This window comes from Calypte anna, chromosome 21 (genome assembly GCF_003957555.1).
Source record: "Calypte anna isolate BGI_N300 chromosome 21, bCalAnn1_v1.p, whole genome shotgun sequence".
In the NCBI taxonomy this organism is placed as follows: Eukaryota; Metazoa; Chordata; class Aves; order Apodiformes; family Trochilidae; genus Calypte; species Calypte anna.
In genome coordinates this window covers 2,099,938-2,116,393 of record NC_044266.1, presented here as the reverse complement: position 1 = coordinate 2,116,393, position 16,456 = coordinate 2,099,938, and the positions used below count along the sequence as shown (strand labels likewise).

At 48.1% G+C, this 16,456-nt stretch overlaps 1 protein-coding gene across 1 annotated transcript in view; it reads right to left on the bottom strand.

Annotated features, from left to right (window-relative positions):
• CAMTA1 (calmodulin binding transcription activator 1) overlaps nt 1-16,456 on the bottom strand; it is a 249,262-nt gene that overhangs the window by 218,105 nt on the left and 14,701 nt on the right. The window contains exon 3 of the mRNA XM_030463641.1: nt 4,592-4,710. Coding sequence (XP_030319501.1) covers nt 4,592-4,710 — 119 coding nt within the window. The remainder of the gene's footprint in view (nt 1-4,591; nt 4,711-16,456) is intronic.

Below are 16,456 nucleotides of genomic sequence, written 5' to 3'. Positions count from 1 at the left end.
GCCACCTTGATGGCCTGTGGCAGAGGAGATGCTGTGACTGGGACAGACACCCCTGCCTTACTGTGACTGTTGTGGTGACACAAGCTGATCCCCTAACACTGGCTCAGCCCCATGAATTTACAACACATTAGATCCCTTTGGTAAATAAGGTATGAACTGGGACAGTAATATAGCAAAGTGTTAAATTACACCATACCATCCAGGGCAGACGTAAATCAAAGAGGTATTACCAGACATAAGAGTTAATTTAAACTAAGAGGCACTTTAAAAAAAATAATAAAATAGTGTGTCACAGTGCTCAGTCTTCACCCAGAGTGGTACTTTGATGAACAAACCTGTGATGACAGGAGCTGTGCTGGTAACTGGCTGTCTGACACTCATCTGCCGGGGGCTGAGGGGGAATGGCAGAGACGTATCCCTCTCACCTACTCCTTCCTAGTGCTTCAGAACATAATAGCCAGCCCGAGCACTCCAGACTCACTTCCCACATCAGTCCGGGTCCCTTACGTCCCTCAGGCAATTCTCTAAACCTTCAAGATCTTCCCCAACACTTTAGAGGAAAGACGGGAAATAACTTGGTGTCAAGTGGAAGAGGAGAACGTTGCTGTCATGCAAGCAAAGCAGAAACGCAAGAGAACATCAGAGATGTCAGGCAGCAAGGGCCCCAGCACAGGGTTGTCAAAGAGTTACTTCCTGTGCTAAATTATGCTCAGATACAGTTCTGTAAGTGCACTTATCTACACGCTAGCAAGCAATACACCCAGGCCTGAAATCTGTGAGAAGTTGATGGTAGGTGTCACACTGGAAAACGGGGCATTTCCGCCTGGCCCCTCAGGAAAAGCCTGAACACACGAAGCAATTACTACTGGTTTTTTTTTTTTCTACCATGGAAACTGTGGGCATTTCCCAACAGAGAACGTAAATATAGAACACTGTCAGAAACAAAAGCCCTAGGTAGCATTTTACATTTCCGATGTTTAACTTTTTCTTCTTTTTCATACTGTGTCATTAAGTGTTTACAAGGATGATTAATGACTGCGGCTGCCAACTCCACTAATGAAAGGCATCTCTGCTCAGAGCTGCAGCTCTGCTTCTGGCACATCCTTGAGGAGGAAGAGGTGACCCCAGCACCCACCCATAGCCCACAGAGCCCCCCTGGACACCCCTGAGAAGAGAGGTGCACACCAAGCAAGCTGCATGCAGCACCACACCATGGGATGTCCCACTACAACCAGAACCAGGTCTGGCTGACACAAACACTACAAGGGTTCAACATGAACAACTGAAACCCAAGAGCAAGGAACCCTCCTCAGATGCACAGAGTATTGCAGAATTTTCTGGCAATTAACTGATTTTCCTAACATGAGAAACTGTACAAAAATTCACTTTCTCTTCTCCTTCAGAGCAGGAGAAATGAGCACGCACACACTTTCATAGGCATCTCAAAAAATGTAAATCTGTAATTAAATTGCCTGGCTAAACTTATGATTTTGTATCTCTGGTTAAAAAAAAATTTGAATTAGAAGTAACACTTCCTTCACTAGAAAATATAAAACCACTATAAACTTGATTTAAGGCAAGATGACATCTTGATATGGAAATATATTTCCATCAAACATTTCAGTTAAAACTGCATAATCTGAGGGAAAGCAAACATCTCAATAATGTGTTCTAAGCACTTTTAAATGCTCCATTTCTCTTGCTGCTCATAGCATTCTTTTACTAAGTGTAAAGTCAACCACAACCTATTCCACTCTCAAAGGATATTGTTTCTCCGTGCCAATTACCCGATCCAGAGCAACATATGACCATTATCCTCAATCTGCAGATGAAAGGACTCAGAAAAAGTTATTTGCAGTGTTCCCATGGCGATGCCCTGGTAGAGGAAAGAACAAACCCGGGCTGCTCCCTGACCTCTGCCTGCAGCATCTCATTTGCAGATGCAAGGGACAGCTCGGCAGACTGAGCCCACACACCAGCACAGGCACCAACCCCTCGAGCTGCCCACCAGCCCCCGTGGGTGGAAGGACATTTGCTCTGTGCTTCAAGGACCTGCTGATGAGTACAAGGACCACGCACAAGTTCCCTTGAAATATCCCCACACAAAGGAGCAGGAAAAAAAAAAGCTTCAGAACCTGGGTGAGCAGCCAGGTGGCAGCTGGGTGAGGAAGGTCCCTTGGGACACGTCCCACTCCACATCTTGCACCAGTTCCCACTGCACTTGCCCTATGGAGTGGACACCCACCAGCTTGTCTGAACACAGAGGACTTTGCCATAGACATGTTCAGGTCAAAATTACCTTTTTCTTTTAAGAACCCTTCCTAGAGGCACCTTGCAAGCAGTACCAGAGATTATGAAAACAGATTCTTCTATATAACTTTTGCCTTCATCAGCACAGACAGAACACACCTATGAAAATATATATTCCCTTAGGAATGGCTCTGAAATGTAGTCCAATATTATTATTCAATTATAACCTAAGAAAAAAAAATCAAGTTTTATAACACTGAACAGAATTAAACCTCCACACTGGGGGTGGGGAGGGAAATAAAATCTGTAAGCTAAGCTCCCTCCTCCCCCGTAATTAACACAAATTTTTCCAAGACTTCATCTCGTAGAACACTGCCTTTTTATTTTTTTTCTTCTCCCTCCAACAAGGTTAAAAATCTCTGGCCACAAGAAAAGCTCTTCCTTTTAAATAATGCAATAGGAACACTGCAACCAACACAGCACATACACTGGCAGACAGCTCCAGTAATGACCCACGTACAGAACCAGCTCTTTGTCCCCACTGCCTGGCAGCCACGGTGACAGATTTTGGAGGAAAGAGAGATACAAATGACTGTGACAAACTTGACATTCAAAAAGACAGAAGTGGGTTGGTTTTGGTTTTTTTAACATACCAGCTAATGATTTGTGATTACTAGGAAACAATCCATCTTGAATTAAGGTATGAGACAAGCCCACACCAGCAGCATGCTGTCAAACACCACTGAAACCACCCTGTTCCCCTGCCCATAATAATGCTGAGATGTCCTTCAGAGGGAAGGCTCCTCTCCCAAATTTTTTCTTTAGCCCCATACCCCTCGCAAGCACCTACAATTTCCCATTTGCATCACATTCTTATGAATAATAAAGATTTTCAGCTTTGTAATTAACTTCATTTGCCATCTCCTGCAGCCTGGCAGGGTACACACACACACACCAAACACTTCAGCAAGAAAAGGTGAAAGCCTGGTGTGTAAATGTGCACCCAAGGCTCTAAACTAGGTACCCAAAGAAATACTGGAGAAGAGTGACTAAAAGCAACTAAAAAACAAACAAGCTGTTTCAAGTAACAAGAGAGACCATCCTTCTGCTGTGAACCTGTACAGTTTTCTTTCTCAACTCTCTTTGTCACAACATTGTACTTAAGACCACTGGAACTGCCATTACTCCATGCCCTGTTCCCATTAGTATAAATGCTATCACAGAATAAATTGCAACCCACATTTTCTACAATTTACATTTCAATTCAAATGACCCAAGACAAAAACATCTATACAAAAGAGCCAATGCCAGCAAATCCCCAGAAGACCTGATTAATTCTGTCACAGTACTTAGTACGTTAAAAATAGATACTTGACTTTAACTTTCAGAAAAAAGGAGGGGGGTGAAGGACTCCAACTTTGAGAAATATAGATATGAAGTGATCCTTATTTGCTTCTGCACTTAGTTGGCCACTTGCAGTCGTTTAACTCCTAAGTACAGTTTTTGTTAACAGGCTTAGATGTTCTAAATGACTGATTAGAGGGACAAGAACAGTTAGCTTGCAACAGGCAGATACTAATTGCAGTTTTACAGTAATTTCTCAAAGTTGATTGCTCCTATCATTACATGATTCCCACAAATGTGGCAAAGGTACTGTAAAACACTGCTACTAAAACCTAGAACTATCCTGTGGGTATTGCCATATACCTTCCAGACAACCAGAAGGAATAGAGGTGAGGGACTGCAGACCTATTTGGATTATTTTTCAGCTTCCTTGGCCCCTCTGACACCTGCATTTTAAACACTTCTGTTTCTTTCCAGTGAGCCCAGAATGCATTATGAGATATACAAACTAACACATTCAGAGTAACTAGATTCCAGTATAAAATACCCAATTCTTTGCCTACCCTGTTCTTAAGATTTCTCAGGAAAGGAATAAACTAGTGATCTCTCAGGACCCTCTTTTGCAGGAAAGGACATGCACTGATTTTTTGTTTCTTTTTGGTTCAAAAGCCTTTACACTTATTAAGATATCATTTTGTTTAACACGGTACCAAAACATCTACCTAACTTTAAGCAATTCTGAACCATGTCAATAAGATGATACAAGATTTGACCCTCTGAGACAAGTGACATACACACACGAGCAACAGACTCTTATAGTCAGCTTCCACATTTGCCTTCAAGCCTAGTTTAAAGCTCACTTTTAACACGTAATGGGACTTGATCACTTAAACAACAGGGAATTAATATTCTGTAACTTAACATGGAATGCTCTCAAAAAAATAATCCATAAGCATCAAGTAAACTGCTATGTTTAAGAATAAAGAGATTTAACTACCTCATTTGTGTTCCAGCGGTGCCTCTCTTTTGGTAAACTTGAACATTTTGGTAGACATTCAAGCAGCTTCTTCGGTAAAAAGATTTTTACATGACTGCCATTGCTGTTCCCATGATCATCTAGAAAGAAGAGGAGACACACGATGTTTGCACAGCAGAACACATGGTTTCCAGGAGACCCTAGATATCCAACAAGACTTGGAAACCCAACAGCTCATCTGCCATTGCAAAGAGGAATACAGCTTTCTGTTGAAATTGCACCTTTATTTCAGAAATATAAACACAGTTTAATTCCTTGTGGTTGCAAGGTTTGAGAAGAGCTTTGATGGAAAAGCGCATGAAGGGCCTGCATCTGTGCTTACCTGGTTTAGCTTATTATTTCCCTCAGTGGCAAATTTTACAAGCCATAGCAACAGAATGTTATAGAAGCTGTGACCACCACGGTATGACCTGCCAGGAAAGTCGTAAATGAAGTTCACACTCGACAGGATTTGCAAGTAAATAAGCACAGAGCCCCAGTAACTGCTATAATTTTGTCAGGCTGCAGCAGAAATGCAAGTCAAGCTCTATTAGTTCATTTAAAACTAAAATGTGCTGTGCCTGAGTAAAACCCAACTGCTTTTCTTCCCACTCTTCCCATGGACACCTCAAAAAGTAAGCACAGTTCCTCAACACGGGAGCGAGGAAGAGGGATGGAAATCTTCCTAACTTACCACACCTGAGGGTCTCAAAAGCAGAAATACTGAAAAATACAAAATAATTGTTGTTGCTAAAAATATAGATGGTGCATTGAAAGCTCTTAAAAAAAAAAAAAGCAAAAAAACCCAAATAAAAAAAAGAGATCCAAAACCCCCAGAAGCCCAAACAGCAGCCCTCAAAAGCACAAACTTGATGATGTCTCTCTAGCTTAACACCACCTAAAGAATCAACAGCTCCCACAAATTGTGTGTGTTTATGGATCAGATCTGTCCCTGCAGAAAAGGTATAAAAAAATCCCAGCATAGAATTTTTCTAGTTCCTCTTCCAAAAACCCCCATCTCTGCCTTTCTCCACCGTTCTGCTGCGCATGACAGATACCGGGCAGCGGTGTATGAGAAGGACACTTATTCACTGGTATTTTACAAAACAATTTGCCATTTCTCATTTGGAAGTGTAGAGAAAAAGGATACTTTTTCCTTTTACACATCTAATCACCTTATGCCATTAAACAGATGCCAGCATCATGATAAAACTCCTCTGCAATTACGTCGGACGCAGAAATTCCCCGTGACCCGCAGCCCAGCCGAGCGCTCCCGTCCCGCAGTCGCTGCAGGCACGCCAGCAGCCAGGCATCCCTGCTAGTTTTAAAGCTTGATTATACTCCTGGATGTGTCAAGTTCAACAATATACATGCTGTTAAATCAACTACTCGTGCAAGCACAGCAGATGAGTTTACAAGATAAGCAGTGATGTGTATGATAAACGTGAGCTGCTCTGTAATTTACCAGTCCTGGCGCTCCCTGCCTTACCGGGAATGATGCTTCACACCAACGGGGCTGCTGGTTCTGTACCTCCTCCTGGGCCAAAGGGCTGTACTGACCTTTGCTGAACTGATAAAGAAATTGGCAAGAAAGTTCTTCTGGCTGACACTGACTATCTCAGACCACTACTCTACAGGGCTTCTCCCCAGCCACGCTCTGCAGGTCTGACTGTCACCTTGGGAATCTCCCACCATCCCTGGCTGCTCACAGCTTCACAAATTCATGTCATGACAAAGACACCAGCTTGCTTGGGGCAATGAATATAGCTGTATTCTGGCAGTCCCCAGCCATTCCCACCTGTATTTTCAAATCCACCACCCAATTCAGCTGGTACCTACTTAACATTCCCTGCATTAATTTTATACCGTTTTCATTCCTCATTCAAAATATTGCATTGCACCACACTCAATTCATTAAGGCAGCAAAGCATTTTACAGCACACATTATTGCTTTTATCAGCCAAACTACATCCACAGTTACATCTCATCAGCTTATTTTCCATGGGCACATTTTAATTGACATTAATTGTATTACTTCCCCTTACCTCCGTATCAGTCAAGTCCTCTATCATTCATTCCATTATTTCACAGGCCTGCCAGACCTCTAATTATTCAGCTCGTTTTATTAACTTTCTTCCACTGTCATCAATTATCAGTAATTTTAATCCAGAAAGTGCCTATGGATAATAGATCCCTTAAAAATGTTTTGGTAGAAGTTATCAGAACTTGTTGACTCTAAACCTTCCAACTCCTGTTGTTAGCATCTCATACCTCGGTGTTATAATAGCAGCAGAAGGTCACTGTCACCATCCTGCAACACAACCACATCCCACCTACACTTCCCTTCCCTCTTCTTAGCAATGACATGTCTTTGCTCCAAAAAATCCCCAGTGCCAAAAACAACTGACTCCTGTCTCTACCTGCCAGGCTTTCACTGACAAATCCTCGAGCTGTACAATCAGAACACACAATAATCATGTTCTGGGAAGTGCATCCTGAATTCAATGACCTCTACAAGAGATTTGACCTTGGAGAAGGACAACCAGCAATGAGGATGAAGAACAAGGCGGTGCCTCACTCCAAATGATTCACTCACTTGCTTTAAAATGTGTTTTCCTTGCCTGCTGGAATCACTCAAGACCTATTCCAAAAAGAAGGAAAACCTCTGCAGGCAGTGGCTGCTGCATCAATGGCACTGGGAGACCTCAGCCACCCCTGGGCCCCCACTCCATGATTCTGCTTCCTCCATGAAGGCATCAGCAGCTCCCCAGGGATCCCAGGATCTGCCATCCCCACCTGCAGACTGGCTTCCAGGAGCTCATATTCTTTCAGACAAATTATCACTTTGCTACTCACATTCCTCAAATCACCACAATCCTTCCAAGTGAAACACGTGGATCTTTAGGGAGGTGGAGCAAAAACCAAGTGGTTGTCCTTTGGTTTGAATCAAATCCATCATGTCTAGTCGAGCTGAAACACACACTCACCCACCCTAAGAGTCTTCTGATCAAGTCTGAGGGATGAGAGTCAAGGCTGCTCAGCATCCACGCTCAACCTACCAAGCAACCAGCACGTTCCAGAGGGAATATTTTACATTTATTTGGAGCTAAAATTTCCCCTGTAGTTAAAAAAAGAAGCTGCAATTTCCCAATGCTTATTTGACTTTACTGTGCAAATCCAGGCCAGATCTGTACTTGAACTTTCTCCCTCGTATTATTTTTGCTATGGGTGTGACTTATGACATTGTGATCTCCAAACCTATCTGGTGTCAATAAAAAGTGCTTTTGCAAGCAAAGCTGCACTTGCACAAGGAGGATTTGCCAGTAAAGCTGTATTGACAGGGTTTTTTTCTTAGTGCAAAGCTGGCGACAGCTCAAAAATGCTTCCTGAGGCATGCAGAGGGAATTCTGAGCACTACAATATAGAAACTATACACTAAAATACAGCAGCCTACAATGTGACTTGTTACAACTCAGTATGAAAATCTAAACTTTAAGTTCCATTACCAATCTCCAAGATTACTCCTGAGCAAACCAGAAATCCGCATAAAATTAAGAAAGTACAACTATTATAAAGTTCATGGAAAGTTCCATATTAATTACACCACATAAACCCTTCGTAATTTTATGGGTTTGTTCATGCTCCTTGCACTTTATCCTCCCAAGGGATGCAACATGGGCCATAAAACTTTAAAGCACACAAAAGCAAATCACACAGTGAGTCTGTGCTCTACCCCCCACTCTCCAAACAATCCCCCCTCCCCTCTTTTAGTTATTTATTTAACTGGTTCTTAAATCTTCTGTGATCCTGAAGGTGAATTTAGATTTGTAGACCATTGACCACAGTTTATCAATATAATGTATGATTGGAGAATAAAGAAGTGGCTGAATAGGTGTCGATCAACTGCTGATTTGCAGACAGTTCCATATTGGAAATAAATATAAAGAATAAGCCTATAAAATCACAAACACAAGTTTTATAAACCCAGTATTATGAAGTAATATTTTAAAGTTGGCCATCTTCTTTACTACCTCACAAGAGAGGTAAAAGATGCTTAAATGTTACAGACAGGCACTTTCATATAAAACAAACAGCAAAAATCACAAGGTAATTATTAGGTACTGAAAAGGATTGGGAGGGCACCCAGTTAACCACAATGCCACTGACCAGAACCACATAAACATGGGTCAGAGGTGGGATCCAATGCAGTACTGACCCACCTCAGCCCTCCTCAGACACCCCACATGCACTGTGTGTCACACAGCTCCAAAGTGACTCCGCCAAGAGCCAAGGACACCAACCCCAATCTCCTTCCTTCCCTCTGCTTATCAACCCAGTTGGCTTTTCTGAAGCTCCTTTACAAAAAAACTGCTCTTCCAAAACCTCTTTTTTCTAAAGATGATACATATAGACAAAAACTGAAGTCAAGCTGTCTAGATTTAGTCAAAAGAAAATCATTTTCCTGACATATTTGCATTTCCCACATCTTGATTTGGTTCTGCTTGGTCCTGGCCTGTGGATGTGGGGGGATGAAGTCCCTTTGAAGTCCTTCATTCTTTTACCTGCTGACCTCTGGACACCAAAAAAAATCAAATTAAATGCAAAGAATTATCCCTGCTCCAAGCATCTGAAGGACTGGCATGGTATTTCTCACAGTTAAACTTCATTCCTGGCATTTTCCATCAGTAAACAAGCAGCAGTATAAGCAAACCCAACAGCTTTTGGTCTGTTTTCTAGAAATATTTGGATGATGACAGTTGTAAATCTCTTGGCAACAAAAGCCAGTTTCAAACTATCAATGGAGGGTGGCTAAGATAAGATAACCAGGTCCAGCTCTGCAGCTATCTCAGCAGGGTTCCACTGGATGCCAGCCCTGGGCTGGGACATTGCCCAAGCACTGGCATTCCCGACCCTTCCCAGAGGATGGAGCAGCCCCTGAGGGGGACAGAAAGAGGGAATTGTTGGGGCAAAGATGAAGAAGATAAAATAGGAGCAAGAGATGACAAATCAGAAACCAGCACACACACAGGTGTGACTGCTGCCCGCAGAGACACGGGAGGGGAGCAGGAGAACCAGAAAAGGATGAGGAGAAAACCATAGAAATGGCAGCAGTATCAAGGACAATCAACAAAATAATTTTCCTTCAGTAAGTTATTGATTCTAACCTTGTTTCTTGGGATATTTGTGATAAATACCTTGTTTCCATGACAAGCTCTATGAAACACTCTAAAAAATACAAACAGAGCTAAACCTCTGCTGTTGCTGCGTGTCATTGTCCCTGTTTTCTGTTACTTGTAAATTATCTTATCCTTTTCAGGTAGCAGAAGTTTCTTGACATTTCATAACTGAATTCAATGTAAACACCACAGTTATTTAAAGCTGCCAATGGAACGTTTTAGGGAAGAGTCAACAGCACAATTCTTAATGAAAGCCAAGAAAGTCTGACTTACACAATTAGCTATTTCTTTCTTACTGTACATTTATCACTGTGCTCAGCACTTTGGTGTCTACTTCCCTCAACCAACAAACCCAACTACTCTGTTTCACAGCCTCCTCTCCTCCCACATCAGCTGGCACTCTGCTACCCATACAAAACATGAGAATTCTGCTAAATACTGAAGATGCACAAAAGTAACTATTTTTAAAGCAATCTTTAGGAGCTCCCTAGCAGCTCCTGCAGCTCACCAGCATGCTCATGCATGACTTGAACATGCAAGTGCAACAGAATGGTCAGACCATAGCTCACTGCCACCAATTCATTTGGTTTTAGACCTGTCAGCAATTCCTTCATCCCTTGGTTTTCACTAAATTTGTATCATCAAATTCAACTGCAATGAAAAGAGGAGATGGATATTATCAGTCAAACCAATCAAAAATAAAGCACTCATTTATACATTTTAAATCTTACAAACGTTCTCAACACTACAACAAATTTTTCAGGAGTCCCATTGGCTAAGTCCAGTGGAATGACTTAACCCTGAGCCTACACACAGCAGCCACCAGCCACAGTAATTCTTCCTTTCTTTTTTTTAAAGAAAAAAACCAAAAAAACCAGTGAAGTTTGAGTTTGGAAACCTACCTGGAGAGCTGGTAGGAAAAAAACCCAAGACCCCTTCAATAGAAGATGTAAAAAGAGCAGAAGGACACCAAGCTCTCCATTCCTAGTGATAAGAGGAGGTTGAGCTTGCTGCCCAGGGACAGAGCTGCTCCTTGGTACAAGGCTGCACCTCCAGCATTCCCCCAGAAAAAGGGCAGGTGCTGCACCCCAAAAAACTCAGGTTTCAACACACCAGCACCCACAGGCATACCTGCCTTTCAAAACCCATAGGGTTTAAAAGAGGGGAAAACAGGACACAGGGTACAGGAAGCCACAGAAGATAAAAACGGGTCAGGAAGTGAGAGGAAAAGCCAGAACGAAAATAATCAGCAAGGTGTGGAAGAGGAAGCCAGGAAACATGAAGATGCAAGAAGCTGCTGGAAGCACTGCTTTTTAATTACCCACAACTGTACTCCACTCCACAACGCACCCTCTAACAGCCTCATCTCACTCCACAGACAGGTTTGGCTTTGTTTTTTTTTTTCCCCTCTGCAGATATATTTGGTTTACTGAAGCAGAGACAGAAGGGACATGCAAAAAGGAAGGTCACATTCCAGCTCCCTCGCCTGGACAGTGAGGTAAGAGAGCTACTTCCCCTTCCTCTGATAACCACAGCTCTAAAGACTGTGTGTTTGGGAAGAACCATCTGAAAATATCAGTAAAGTCAGCACCAAGTCTTGAAAGACTGAATTTAAAAATACTTGTTTTAGTCTTATTGGTACATAATCCTTTCACCATTTCCCAATACAGGAAATGCAATCTGAGCTACAACATCTGTAGAAAAACTTCACACAAACGTAGCTTTAACAACCCACACAAATAAACCAAATTACCTTTGAGCCAAAGTGTTGGGAAAACCATTAACAACAAGAGATGGAGAATTGGATTTTTTTTAAAAAACCAGAGGTTTAAGCAAGCTCCATGCCTTACATCAGGCACCTTGTGTGTAAAACTATTATAATACCAAAAGTACTAAAAAAAAAATAAATTTGACCTTGCACACACAAGTAGTTCCTGCTTGAAGAAAGCAAATCAAGCCCTTTCTCTGAAACTGCCCTGCTGGCTGGCAGCCTCTCAGCGGGTCTAGAAACTTCACTCAAGGGCAGCTCGCCTCTACGTCTCACAACAGCAATTTTGGTAAAATCCCAATTGCTGAAATTCAGCAAAAATTCTGGGGCAACAAGCGGACTGAGACAGTGTCAGACCCTGCCTCTGCACCGTGACAGCCCAACTTTTGCCAGAAAGGATGGCAGCACAGAGCTCGTGGCACAAAATCCATCGCTCACAATAGGCTCAGGTTCGTTTTAGTAATAAAATGTTATGCAACTCTTCCACAGAGAGGAATAAATATTTGCTGTCCAACAACCAAATCAAGAGTGTTTTGTTTACAAAGGTAAGTTGCCCCAGCAATCACTCAGCATTCAATAATATCTGAAGTTCTAACTTCCTTCTCGCTGAGTATCAACAACAAACCCAACGCAGCTGCCAGAATCCCAGCTGCCATCCTGGATTCATGTGGGAGGTACAGGGAGAAATCCCACCTCCTGCCTCTCCCACCTCCGGCCCCTGCCTGAATTCACAGACCCAAAATCCAACAACTGCACCTACCCCAGCTGATGGCACATCAGCCTCACCAGTTACACATGGGGACACAGCTTGACTCAAAGCTATGGTTTCAGACCTGCCTGTGGGAACACACAGAAACACAAAGAAAGGCTCTCTGTGCACACTCTATTCTGAGCTGTTAAAAACCTTTAATTTAACAAAGCACCCCCCTGAAGTTCAGTGCCCATCACAACCACCAAGATGGCACTTCCAAGGGTCAGTCCTCCTGCCTCAGTCCTTAGACCCAAAATGCGGCACTAACCACAAAATTCCCAACCCCTCTGCTGCGTGGATGGGAAGAGCTGCTGGCTCATCCAGCCCAACTCCATCCTTCCTAAGCATGAAACCAGAAAGAGAGAACTCACCCAAGTTTTCCAAGCCGTGGAGATCCCTCCTGCAGCCTGGGAACAGAGATGCCAGCCGCATTGCCAACCCTCACCTGCTCCTGAGGTTTTTCTGCTGTGAGCTGGGCAGGAGAAGTCCTGACAGGGCTGACTCAGAGGCCGGGCAGCTCTGCAGAGCTGCTCACAAAGCTCCTTTCTGCTGCAGCACTTTGGGCAGAGAGAGCAGACAGCTCCCCGGTAAAAGCAGAGGTTCACACAACTAACCTGCTGGCTGAAATCTCACTTTGTTTTTTTTTATTTAAAAATGAAAGTAACAAAAACCTAAAGCAACTTGTGTCCTCTCCTCCAGCACCTGCACTGCTGGTGAAACACTCATCCTGAATCACGCTTCGATTCCCACTTAAGTTTCTGACAGGCGGAGTTTAAGTTTAAGGAATGAATGGTTTAGATCTTTCCTCCTTGAAAATACACCAGAGAACTAGGTCAGCACCGAGAGCTGCTCCGGGAGCTTACTACAAGAACAAGACAGGTACCAACACCGAGCTGAGGGTTCTGTGGTCCCACCACAGCCACCAAGCAGCTCCTGACCGTCCCCGTGACCCAGCGGGAGCTCCGTGGACGAGCACACACCTCGTGGGTGGCTCAGCCTCAGAGCCACACTGCTAAAGCACAGGGACCCACCTCCCCAGCCCCAGCACACCTCAGCTGCCCACAGGAATTAGTTACCGAGATGAAAGACAAGAAAAGCTGCAATAAATAAGGAGTGCAAAGGCCGAATTTACCTTCCCAATGAAGGAGCTGCTGCTCTGCAGGGCTCTGTAAAGCTGTGGCCTCACAGGAATGAGTGCACTGAAACCTGAGCGTTACGTAGAAAAAATATCATCATACGTGAGCACGGGGAGCCCGGAAAGAGAATCAAGCTCAAGTGTGTTGTGCTGCTGAGTCCCTCAGCCACTGAAGAACCAAAGCATCACAATTTGAGCAATAAAGCCCAGATAACTGCTAACACTCTTCTTGCACACACCCCTGTTAAACAGTTGGTGTTTTACTACTTTGGTGGAATTAATCATTTACATCAATGCAAATGAGAAAAGAATGAAGCCCTGGTGCTTCCCAGATCACGGGAAAGATGAACTAATGAATTTGGGAGCTTCAGGGAGATTAATAGAAGAGGAAGCTGACGGCACTCACAATCACCAATACTACTTAAAATTCACATTTCCTCAGAGCACTTGGCCTTCACTTTGCTGCACAAGCTGCGGGCAAAGAGCAATCAGAAGGTGGCTGTGCTGACAGGGGCTCTGGGGCTGCTACAGCGCAAGAAACAAGATAAATAAATATATATATATATTTCAAAAGCATTTTGAAAAGGAAAAAAAAGAAAATAAGAAAAAAAGAGGAGTGGGATCACAACCCGGGTACCCCAAGAAAGGTTTTTCCTGGTGAGGAGTGCACACAGGTAAGAAGCGAGGGGCACACCTGACCAGCAGAGAGGGAAAATCCCACACCAGCCAGAGCCGAGGCAGCTGCCCGAGGTGCCCAACACGGCCGGACCCATCCCTGCGGCCCCGCTGAAACGCCATGTACCGGATTTCAGTTACACAACCGGGCGGTGCGGGGTGCAGACCCCCCCGATCCGATAGGATGGAGGTCCTGACTCCGGTACCGGTGGTACCACGCCACGGCGAGCCAGGCCGCAAGCTGTGGTAAAGCACAATGCGGGGTGACGCCGTCCGGACCAGAGGTGTGCGGGAGACGCGGGACCGGCGCTCCCCGCCAGCCTGCCCGGGGAAAAATAACACAAAACGCAAACCGCCACGCGAAAGGACCCGACCCCCGGCCCCCACCCACCGGCCCCGCTGCCCTCCCCGGGTCCGGCGCTCCCGCTGGGGGGCGGCGGGCGGAGCAGCGCTTCCCCCTTGCGGACACCCGCGCCGGGCACCCCGCCGCGCCGGGAACTTCGGGCCGGAGTTGGACGCCCCAGTTCCCCGGGCCCTCCCCGCGCTCACCTGCGGGCCCGCCGCGCCGCTCCGCCCGCCCCGGCAGCGCCCGCCCCTGGCCCGCCCGCTGCCGCGGAGGCCCCGGTGCGACGGGGCCGCGGACGAGGCCGCTCCGCTCGTGACGGGCGCGCGCCCGCGAGGCACGTGCGCTGCCGCCGGCGGGGGGTGGGGGGGAGAGAAGCGGCGGGAGGGGGGGGGGCGGCGACCGGGAGGAGATGCGGGGGGGGGGGGCGGCGCGGAGAGGCCCGGCCCGGCGCGGAGTGACCCCGGGCGGCGGCGGGCCCAGGCCCGGAGCCCCGCGCCGCGCCCTTACGCCGGCCCCGCCGCAGCCTCCATGTTGGCGGCGGGCGGGCACGTGCCAGCGGGCGGCGGGAGGCGTGCCCGGCCCCGTGCCCGGCCCGGCCGCCGCGGCCCCGGCGCCACGCGGCCTGCCCGCCGCACATGGCCCTCTCCGCCGACCGCCGCCGCCTCCCCCACCCTCCCCCCCCCCAACCCCGGCACCGCCAAACTTCGCGCCGCGCGACTCGGCCTCCGCCGCCGCCCCGCGGCGGGAGCAGGGGCGGAGGGAGGGATGGAGGGGGGGGGGAAAGAACGACACGGCAGGCCCGGCGCGCCGGCAGCCCGGCGGTATCGGCGGGCAGGCCCCGACCCGGCCCGGCGGCGCGGAGCGGGGTCCGGCCCGGCCGCTCTCTCACCTTCCGGCTTGTTTTCGGCAGCCATTTCCCCTCCGCGCGCCACATCCTCCTCCGCCTCCTCGCGACCGGGACCCAGGCGCGCGCCGCCTCCTCCCGCTGCCGCCGCCGCCGCCGCCGGGCCGGCCACCCCGCGCGCACGGCGCACACCCCGCGCCGCCCATTGGGGGAGCCGCCGCACTGACACCCGCGGCGGCCAATGGCAGCGGGCGGTGGGCGGGCGCTCGGAGGGGATGGGCGCGATGGATGGCAGCCGCGGCCAATGGGAGAGCGGCAGCGCCTCAGTGACACCCGCCGCAGCCACTCAGCGGCAGTGCCGGGATGGCGAGGAGGGCGGGACCCAGCGCTTTACTGACGGCCGCCAGGGCCAATCAGCGGAGCGGCTACGCGCGACTGACGACCACCGGAGCCAACCGCGGCGCGGAGGAAGAGGGACGCACGCGGTGACGCACGGCACCACCGGCACCGGCAGCCAACGAGCGGCGGCCTGCGGCAGAGTGACGGCGCGAAGGACCAACGGGAGGCGGCGGGCGGGGAGCCCCACCCCTAGCGACCGCCATTGGCTGCCCCGCCCGCTCCGCGCCCTGTAACCCCAAACAAAGCCGCTGATTGGCGGGCAGGGCGGGACGTCAGCCAATCACCGCGCGGCACGGCCAGCCCCGCCCTTCACGGACCGGCGGTACCGGCGCCGTGCGGTACCGGCGCCGTGCGGTACCGGCGCCGTGCGGTACCGGCGCCGTGCGGTACCGGCGCCGTGCGGTACCGGTCCGGCCTCCCCTCAGGAGCTGTCAGTTAACACGATCGCAACGCTGCGCCCGCCGCTCCCGGGCTCCCCGCGGCTCCCCGGCCGCACAACGGGAGGGAGGGAGAGGGGTGGGTGGGCTGCGGCGCTGCCCTTAACCCCACGGACACATCCCGGGGACACGCGCGGTATCCCCCCCGTGATCTCAAGCATCGCAGGGGACACGGTGGCCTCTGCAGGGCTGGTGACCCCCCCGGGAAGGTGCGGAGGACAACCCCGCACCCCTGGGTGGCAGAGCCGTGCAGGGCCAGGGTGTCGGGAGGGTTCTGCTGGTGAGAGGCTCCCAGGGAAATCACTGTCCTATCAA